We start from the raw sequence: 10470 nt of genomic DNA, 5'->3' as shown, positions 1-10470 counted from the left end.
TTGGTAACTTATTATTCGTTCCTATAAACAAACCTTACATGGGCATTCAAGCATACCTTTACATCTATTTACCTTTTGGATATGTCACGGGATTATGCAAAACACTTTGGCTGCAGTATTTACTTCCTGCTGACCCTGTTGAGCGCAAGAGCCTTTGTTAGACCTTATGTCTTTGATGGGTTCCTACTATTATCTGATATTCGTCGGTGGTGCTTTGGTTTGGCTGATTAAATCTTTAGCAGGTATGTCAAAAGCGAACTGCACAATGGCCCATCATGTGTCAGAATTTAAATTATTGGGATTCCTTTCTCGCGCTTTCTTCATCGCCAGCAGCCTCTAGCATTACATGGCAGTGGCAGTACAACACGTCCGTCTGCTTCGACGATGGCGAGAATGCCACACTAACATGGAGAGTGACTCTTAACTCGGGGGAAGAGATCGGAGCTGTGTCAATCAGACAACAGGCTGTAGCTGGTGGACCATCGGTCGAGATGTATTCTACAGCTTCAGGAAAAGACCCAGCGTTCAGTAATCGAGTAATGTCGGCATCGTACTCGGGTTCATCACCTGTGTATGATGTGGTGTTTACACTGAAGGTTAACAACAGCGAGGATGGATTCGGAACCAAAAGCATACAGTGTCGTGTGACCTCAAAGAACTTCCTTATTGGGCAGCCTGCATCAGATACTCTACTCAAAGTGCTGGGTAAGAAAAGCGTATTGACTCACAATGAGTAAGTGATTTAGGCACGGTAGAAAATAAGGCTGGCGCTCTTTTGGTGTCTAGGGTGCCAGAGAGCCCCTCCTTTTCTTTTTATCTCTCTTTTATTTTCTTGGTCATTTGCGACAAAATAGGCTTTTTACAACGGATTTTGACGTTTAGTCGTATTCTATGCGTTCAGTCAACAAGGAGGTCATCGTCATGCAATCCTCTGCCAACGTCACGGATGGCCGTGGTACTTTAACTTCCTGCGAGAAGTTTTTACCTTCCAATTTCTAGAGCTGGTGTGCTGATTACCTTTTAACTGATAAAAAAAACCGAACTGGAATTTCAGGAGTTAAAAAGAGGATTGTATTTTCAATATCTATATCATGATTAACCCGATGAAGCTAGCAGCACTAGCAGTTGCAGTACAGGACATCAGTCTGCTTCAACGATGATCCGCCAGTAATTTCGGTTTCATATCATGTGTGATGTGGTGTATACTGAAGGACTATATCGGCAAGAACGATTTGGAAACCAGTAACTACAGTCGTGTGGCCTCGAAGAAAAAAGAGCGGCAGCTACAATACTTTTCTTCGAAGCAGGACCGTACCCAGAGAGGAAGGGTGGGGTGGGGGGTGTTCGCAACTTTGTCAACTTTGGCGATGTTTCCTGATAATATTAAAAAAAATATTAAAAAATATTAAACACTTAGTTTTGTATGGTTTTGTAATTTTATGATTCCTGCGTTCGAGATGTTACATAATTCCCTGCGAGCAGAGGCCTCTTTTCTCTGTATTTCGCTGGGCTGGCGTTCGCGAGGAAAAGAGACCTCTGCCATGCGTAAATACAGAGAAAAGAGGCTTCTGCTAGCAGGGAAGTTAAATAACGGAACTGATGTTACACTCAAAACTCGCGAAAGGGCGGACAAATGTTCTTTCTTACTTTAGCAATGGCTTTTATTGCACACAGTTTTCTTTTTAACTAACAATGCATCACGTTCTTACGTCACGCAATGCATATATGCATAATATGTTTATATTTCATTAAAAATTCACACTATTTTTTCTACAGATATGTGGGCAAGGGCAGTGACAGTTAACCACCAAGAACATGACTCCCAGACTCTCTATGGTTTCGATCTGTTTTATAAACAAATTTGCTTCGACAATGCGAGTAAAATATTTTATGCGTTTTTTTTTTACCTCCAGTTCCACCCAGCAGCGTTGTCATTTCTCCACCGAGCCCTACCGTGACCGAGCGTGACCAAGTGAACCTGACGTGTTCAGCTGATGGTACTCCTCCACCAACCTTCACATGGATCAGCCCTCAGGGGCACACCGTAGCACACGGACCGTTCTACACCATTCCCATGGTGCACCGCGACATGTCAGGGCTATACACGTGCGTCGCTACTGATGGGTGTGGACGGAATCACACCAGGGATGCGACACTAGCAGTAAGATGTAAGAATAGTAGTCTTTTTTTTTATTTCTTCTGGTGTGATGTTCCCTGTACATCAGTTTGACACCTGCTCAAAGAGTATTTGCAAAAATGCAAGGCAGTCTGCTGATGTTTGTAAAAATTTTGTTTCAGCCTACTATTTGCCTTGCTCATTTATTACCTTTTCTTTTGATTACTTCTTAGACAAGCCTGACAATACCTCTTTGACCATACTGGGTGGAAACGCATCTGCTCAGTGTGGATCAAAAATATCATTTAACTGTACTGCTGACGGCGTTCCAAAACCAAATAAGTACTCTCTTTACTTGGGGAATCAGGCGATAAAGACGGACACCAATGGTGAATTTAGTAACATCCAGCTGAACACTTCAGGAGAACATGTGTTCACGTGTGTACCTACTAATAAAATTGATGAAGGACTCAACAAAACTGTGATCGTAAACGCATCAGAGGTACTTCCTGTAGTGTCCGTCGACATCCCGCCCAATGGTAGAATGGTCAAAGGGTCAAGTGTTACTTTGACATGTGACGGTACAGGGCCGGTACCGTTACAAATCAGCTGGTACAAAGACAATATTTTCAAGGCCTCGGGGAAAACCCTCACGATATCAAAAGTCACAGTACAAGACGAAGGGAACTACACTTGTAATGTGTCAAGTTCATGTGGAACGACGTTGAACACCTCGTTTATTGGCGTTGATTGTGAGTACAGACCGTTTATTTCTTTAACAGAAACGCTTGACGACATACCTTTTGTGCGTCGGGGATGTACTTCCCTGTAACTGGGTAGGGATGCCAATCGTACATTTCGAGATTGAAATTATCACAAAAACACATTTTCTCTGACTTCTCCCTATCCCTCGTAAAGCTTGCAGGGGACTTAGCGAGAGGTAAAGGCATCGTCTCTAAGGGCTGGGGCATACTGTAGATATAAATACAAACATATTATGGTGAGAGGTAAACTTGTGTTTATGGCTCCAATACATTTCTTCTACAATTTTACTTCGGACCCCCCCTGCATCCGGCACTGTCCTGGGTCCCAAAGGATGGTCGCTAGCTGTCATATGTAACCCATATCCTTATTATATGTGTTGGGTATTGTGCATCTGGCATTTCAAGTACTGTGCCCCGTACCCTATGTGAGTGTCGTTAATTAGTTTGTTAATAACATTTGTCGACGAATGCAAATACACTGTAAATCAAGTCTAATAATAAAAAAAAACTCGACGGCGTGATAACGTAATTATCAGTGTAAGCTCTCTCTACCGTCTATTTATATAAATTTGAACACAAAAAAATGTAGCAAACTTATAGAGGACCAGCTGATTTTCGTGGACATCTCGATGCACTAAAGCTTTCTGTGATAAGGTAAAGTCTCGTTCCTTGTCTCACCGCACTACTAGCACTGTAATTTTTTTTATTTTATTGCGATTACTATGCGATTTTCTATTGTTGAATTTATATTTACTTTTGTCTACAGACATTCCAGAGAACACAACTCTTCAAATCAACAAATCGAATAATACTAGTATAATCGCTTGCGTTGGAGACATTATCCTGCTAAACTGTTACGCTGAAGGCAAGCCTTCAGTTATCACTTATCCCCTTCTGCTAAATGGTGATCAGCATAAGGCTAATCGAAGTGGAGTTTTTCTTGTCTTCCCCGGCACTCCTGGATGGAACAATTTTTCTTGCGTTCCTTACAACACTATCGGCAAAGGGCCAGAAGCACTTGTTCACATCATCGTTCCAGGTACGCATTTTATTATATCTGTAGAACAGGGTTGGCTCGGGGTGTGATCGAGTCGCTAATGTTATTGTTAGTTTACACAACCAGACAGAGTGCTTAATGTTAAAACGTATGAATTATAATAACTTTACCCATATAATCCTTCCTCAACGGACATGTTTTGGCCGAGAGAGGTAATACCAACAAGCCTCTGAGGGTTAAACAGAACCTGCAAAAGCATTCTCAGCACCATAAAATTGCTGTAGAAGATATTACAGGGTTTTTTTTTCGATGCAGAACATTGTGAAAAACCAACAAACAATTTAAAGGGTTTGTTCGGCAAGTCAGCTGCTAAACATAGGTAGGTAAACCATGCCCCGAAAAACACAATCTTCAATGTGCCAAAAAAAGCTTTTTTTCTTATAACTTCTGCTAGACAACTTGTAATCTTTCCATGAAAAGATCACTGAAACCCGTCTCTCCGTTTTCATTGTTATCAATACAGTCTTTAAATTCTAGGTAAGACGGCCAACATTGAACAATTTTAATGTAGGTTGTGATGCACATTTACTTGTGTGCGCTTTAAAGAGAGCGCTGTTGGCAACAACACCTTGTGTCTAGATACAACAATTTGTGAACAAATATTAGTCTATCTAACCATGCCTGCTTTCAGTACAGATCACTAAACCAACTTATGGTTTGTTATTCCTAGTCACTCCCAGCAGTGTTGTCATTTTCCCACCGAGTCCTACCGTGACCGAGCGTGACCAAGTGAACCTGACGTGTTCAGCTGATGGTACTCCTCCACCAACCTTCACATGGATCGGCCCTCAGGGGCGCACCGTAGCACATGGACCGTCCTACACCATTCCCATGGTGCACCGCAACATGACAGGAATGGTGTACACGTGCGTGGCTACTAACGGCTGCGGGAAAAACCTCACCAAGGATGCTAAACTTGCTGTACAATGTAAGAATAGTCGTGGTGACAATTTTGCGAGGTTTCAATCTATTGCAGCGTTGTGCTAAAGCCATAGTTTCTCATGCATTACATACCCCAGAATACATGATGTAAAGTTATTGATAATGGCACTGCGCAAAAAAAAAATCGCTGGCTTACCTTTTTTATTATCTCTTAGACAAACCTGTGAACACTTCCCTGACCATACTTGGTGGAGATGCGTCTCGTCAATGCGGATCAAAAATATCATTTAACTGTACTGCTGATGGCGTACGAAAGCCGAATAAGTACTCTCTCTACTTGGGAAATCAGGCGATCAAGACTAACACCAATGGTGTATTAAGTAACATCAAGCTAAACACTTCAGGAGAACATGTGTTCATTTGTGTACCTACTAATGAAATTGGTGAAGGAGTAAAAAAAACTGTGATCGTAAACGCATCAGAGGTTCTACCTGTGGTGTCTGTCGACATCCCGCCCAATGGTAGAATGATTAAAGGGTCAAGTGTTACTTTAACGTGTGACGCTAAAGGGCCGGTACCGTTACAAATCAGCTGGTACAAAGACAATATTTTCAAGGCCTCTGGGAAAAACCTCACAATATTGAAAGTCACACTACAAGACGAAGGGAACTATACTTGTAATGTGTCAAGTTCATGTGGAACAACGCTGAACACCTTGTTTATTATTGTTGATTGTAAGTATAGACTTTTTATTTGTAAGCTCGAGATCGATACAAGTTGCTGTTTGTCTGAATGTACTGTGAATGCCTGGTTTAGCAGCAATAGAAGTCTCATATTTAGCGGGTCGTTGAATGATACCGGTTCTCACAGCTGCCTCGCGGAAAGTGCCTGCAACACCAAGTAAAGCGAAAGAGTCAATATTACGGTTACATGTTAGTATTATATTAATTTTAGATTCTTATTTCCCTTTGCATGTCAACCATTACTTGCTTTCAGATTTATTAGTGCTTTTTAAAGGGGTCAAAAAGACGACATAAGACGCCATTTCCATGCTGCTAGAAGGGGCCCCTGGTCCCTCCGTCTTACTAACGCCTTTAAAGATATTTTTTTTTGTTTTGCATTGCAATAGTACACAAAACACATAGATAAACCTGAAAGCGACAATTAGTGAAGACAACAGATCAAGAAGTCGTAAATAGACCGTATCAGTTCGTTCACTGTCAGTAGAGACCCTCTCTTTCTACATGATGCATCTCTCTCCCTTTCTTTTAATACCTAGATGCCAACATGGAGAGATATTCCCTCAAATGTATAACGTCACCGGCTGTCAGTATCACCATAGAAACTAACAAGACCCCTCCTCCAGACATCGTTTGCATGAATGACGGCAAAAGGTTACAATCAAAAATTACCAGTACAACAGAAACTAAAGTCACCTACGAAGTGAAATTGGCAAGTCTAGACGAAATAGAGGTGGATTGTAACGCGGAAGGTTTTCCTGGATCTCAGCACAAGTTCACCGTCGGTAAGAAGGGGCGCGGTGGGGGGGGGGGGGGGGGGGGGGTGAGGAAGAACAAGTACCCTAAACATCCTATATTTATTGTAACATATATTATCAATATTCGTGAAAACAATATTTTTCGTTGCAGTTCCAGCAGGCTCTGAGCAAACCAGTAATGAAAGTTTTAGGATAACAAATGTTCAGTACCCTCCAAGCAAACAAGTGAAAAGCAACATTGAGAAATTGGTAAATAATTTTTCATCATACAGTTGAGAAACATTCGCGCGCATACAAGGTCCTTGCAGGTCTTGGATTATTTGGGGAGGAGGTATAGTTAATTTTCTTATGATTTGGATATAAGGGGCGTTGGTACAGCCACGCCCTTAATGGTCAATTTCTTATGTTTTTTAACATCTTGTGGGGGGGAGGAGGGTGGTTGGTGGGCGGCTGTGTCCTCTTTTGCAGTGTAATGTTATAAGCTTCAACATAATCCATGACGCTATTCTTCCTTGAAGGTCAGGGAGAGCATTGATACCACGTGTCTGAAAGAAATCTTCTTGAGTTACGGGTAAGAATCAACAACAGCGACCAATCCACGACACAAATTGTAAATCCTACACTTCTTGGTTATTCTAATATCTTTCAGGTCAGGGAGTGTACTCGTATATGTATCTCTGGTTCTGACGGCAAACATCGCGGATCCCTTTGTACTACTCAAAGATGCGCTCGTAGAAAATGCGCCGAGATACGGGTTTGCAATAGAGCCAGTAAGCGTCAAAATACAACTACGTAAGAGAAAAACGATTATCCTTACAATAATTATGACATTTAGCTAGTCTAAAAGGTTTTATCATGTTCAATAGAGGTGGAAGCTTGACACGTCACAGCATATTACTATCCCACATCTAAACATCATCATAATCACCAAATAAAACGTCCTCAGATGACAAAAAAATTTATCTTCAATAGCGGAGTCCTTACCACAGCTAAGTGACGTCATGCCGGCATCCAGCAGCCTGAAAGTCACGTGGTCAAACGCAACTCGTAATGCGCAGTGTACGATGCGGGCTAGACCTCTAGCTGGAGCGTCACGTGACTGGGTGACGTCATCAGGTGTCAGTAATTCAGCCTCGCTGTCGTGCGTGTTGGATGATCTTGAGCCTGACACTTTGTACGAGGTGGAGGTCACCATGTCGGTGCGGGGAGACACGAGGCGTGACACGGTCTACATCAGGACCACTCAATCAGGTAGGTGTACTAGTCACGTGACCATCAGTACCAACACCACAGATAAGCGTGCTAGTCATGTGATCATTAGTACCACCCTTACAGGTGCATATGCTAGTCAATTAACCATCATGATCTCTCCTATAGGTGTGATAATAGGTACATGTTCTGGTGTAGTCGTAACATCGACGTTCTTTCTTTTGATCCAGCTGTCGAGTTGAATGATCAGAATTCAACCATTGTTAGTCTCGCTGTGCTGGTCGCCATCTTGTTCTTGGTAATCTTTGGTCTGATTGTCTACATCGCGGTGCTGAAGACGGCAGGTAAGTCGGTTAGATATGTTAAACTTCTGTTACGATAACTTAAAAGATTTACTTTAAAGATGCTTCTTTTTTTCACAGGTCTAACAGCAAAGAGAGAAAGGTATAAAAACTTCGTTGAATAACAGCGTTTTATATTCTTGATCTTGAATTCCAGTACCTTTCTCCCACAGATCTGAAGCTAATAACCCAGGCTACTCAGGATTCCAGGTAAAACTTTTCCTAAAAAATATACTGAGTTATGTCCGAGTAGTGAGCTTTTTAAAGGTGAAAAAACACTTTAATCATAATTTATGCTTGCTCTTAAGAATGTGGCGATGCAAGAAAACGTCAACAAAGACCAACATGTAATACCAGGGGTGGGAGATTACGAGGTCGCCCCATCGGATAATAGGGGACCCACCCCTGACCCCATTCCACAATACGAACCAGTGAATAATACACCAGTACGACCACCCAACCGTAGAAACGTCACGCAATACGAAGATGTAACGCAAGGGAGCAATGTCACGCAATACGAGGATGTAACGCAAGAGGGCAATGTCACGCAGTATGAAGCTATGAATAGACATGCATCACGTGATCGGCATGTGCCAGGCAATCGCCAGTACGATTGCGTCGGTAGCACGAGAATGAGTAGACAGAATCCACCCGCGAGGAGAGCAAGGAACGACACATGTGATCAAGGCGAGCCAGGTTATGAGAACACAAGAAAACGAGGTTTACCACATGAAGTGTACCAGTCTCTACAGGCAACGACACAACACAGCGAGAATGCGCATTATGCCTCACTGCATCCTGGGACACGCATTGCGGCCAGGCCTGGTGGTAGGGACGAGAGGGGAGTAGGTACACACATAAGAGGGAGTGAGTACCAGGAGTTGAACAGAGCTAAAACCACAGATCCATGTTATCAGCGGGTAGGCAGTAGAGTCACTAGCGCATAAGATGCTCATATCGCGGATCCATGTGATCAAAGGGTAGGCAGTAGAGTCACTAGCGCGTGAAATGCTCATATCGCGGATCCGTGGGATCAAAGGGTAGGCAGTAGAGTTATTAGCGCATAAGATGCTCATATCGCGGATCCGTGTGATCAAAGGGTAGGCAGTGGAGTTATTAGCGCGTGAAATGCTCATATCGCGGATCCATGTTATCAGCGGGTAGGCAGTAGAGTTACTAGTGCGTAGGATGCTCATATCGCAGGCTCAAAGCAAAAACAAAAGTCCTTACGGAATTCATCAGGGAGGCACAGTACGCTGACGATATCGCCTTATTTAGCGATACCCCAGAGGGTCTGCAGTCTTTACTTACATCGTACAATGAACTTGCTAAGAGAATGGGGATGCGCATTAACACTAAAAAGACGGAGACTATGTGTATTGGTAATACTGCCGACTTTTATGTTGATGGCATTAAGCTGGTCAATGTTACTCACTTTAAATACCTTGGTAGTATCCTGTCAAGTGACTGCTCAATGAGAGCGGAGCTCACATCTCGTATACAAGCTGTATCATGTGCTTATGGTCGCCTTCGAAAGAGAGTTTTCGACTCACGTGATCTCACTGTACCAACCAAGATCGCTGTTTATAATCAATGTCTAATGCCTCTCTTATTGTACGGTAGTGAGACATGGACTGTATATCAGCGTGAAGTTAGAGAACTTCGTACTCTGCAACAACGCCATTTACGCCTAATCCTCAAGATCAAGTGGGATGACTATATAAGCAATGAAGACGTCCTCCGTCGCGCAAACGTAGATGATATTGAAACAAAATTAGCTAGAAATCGTCTCCGCTGGCTTGGTCACCTCTGCCGAATGGACGATGACAGAGTGCCTAAGCAGCTGTTATTTTCGGAGCTAGAACACGGGTCTCGCCCAGTTGGTCGTCCTAAACTAAGATTCAAGGACATTTTGAAAAAAGACCTCAAAATTGGATGCGTCCTTGAAGTGTGGAACTATCATGTACAAAATAGAAAGGAATGGAGGGTGATCACAAATAACATCTGCACGTCATACGACAAAAGAAGATATGAAACATATTTAAAACAAAGGGAAGCTCGCCGTAAAAGGGCGGAGAACAGTTAAATACAAACTGTGTTATACCCGTTCGCGGGTGCAGGCGCTTATATCTATAAATACCACTAGCGCGTAAGATAGTCCCGCAGATCCTTGTAATCACTTACAAAGATAATACGAATACCCGATCCAAACCAAAAAAAAAAAAAAATCGCTATTATCACGCGGTAAAGTACACCAGGAACAATCAAGAAATATGTTTTTAATGCCGTTTCAATAGAAACCCCCGAATTCTATAGACTCTTCTTATTGCTGCTAAGTTATCTTTGGAAACGCAATCAAGGTATCCTATCGTACGTGTAGACTTGAAACATCGCAAGTCAACCAGGACCAATCAGGATTCAGTTAACAGAGACTAAACCTCAGTTGGCGTCCTAGTGTAACCACGGCAATAAGCTTCCATAGGCTAGCTTCCTGGTTACTGCTAACATTAACTATTTTGCGAATTATAGTTGACGTTATTTGCATCCCGCACGGCACGCTTATTGTTGTAATCAATTCTTAACCCGGTTACTTGAAACATAAT

At 42.6% G+C, this 10470-nt stretch overlaps 1 protein-coding gene across 1 annotated transcript; it reads left to right on the top strand.

Annotated features, from left to right (window-relative positions):
* The first annotated feature begins 275 nt into the window (after window positions 1-275).
* Window positions 276-8814, top strand: LOC5501751 (hemicentin-1). Its single transcript, XM_048732373.1, has 16 exons — window positions 276-705; window positions 902-955; window positions 1914-2168; window positions 2350-2868; window positions 3647-3919; window positions 4608-4865; window positions 5035-5553; window positions 6099-6344; window positions 6469-6566; window positions 6836-6888; window positions 6967-7109; window positions 7290-7568; window positions 7757-7870; window positions 7949-7970; window positions 8041-8077; window positions 8176-8814. The coding sequence occupies exons 1-16, from the start codon at window positions 276-278 to the stop codon at window positions 8812-8814; spliced, it is 3939 nt and encodes a 1312-aa protein (XP_048588330.1).
* The last annotated feature ends 1656 nt before the right edge of the window (window positions 8815-10470 follow it).

The sequence above is a fragment of the Nematostella vectensis genome, chromosome 9 (genome assembly GCF_932526225.1).
Source record: "Nematostella vectensis chromosome 9, jaNemVect1.1, whole genome shotgun sequence".
NCBI classification, from domain to species: domain Eukaryota; kingdom Metazoa; phylum Cnidaria; class Anthozoa; order Actiniaria; family Edwardsiidae; genus Nematostella; species Nematostella vectensis.
This window is presented reverse-complemented; position numbering and strand designations above follow the sequence as displayed.

Excerpts from the sequence above, each read along its gene's own strand:
- LOC5501751 (XM_048732373.1), top strand. The coding sequence starts at position 276 with ATGTGTCAGAATTTAAATTATTGGGATTCCTTTCTCGCGCTTTCTTCA. Across the intron at positions 2,169-2,349 it reads TGCGACACTAGCAGTAAGAT|ACAAGCCTGACAATACCTCT; the intron begins GTAAGAATAGTA and ends ATTACTTCTTAG. Across the intron at positions 7,110-7,289 it reads AAGCGTCAAAATACAACTAC|CGGAGTCCTTACCACAGCTA; the intron begins GTAAGAGAAAAA and ends TATCTTCAATAG.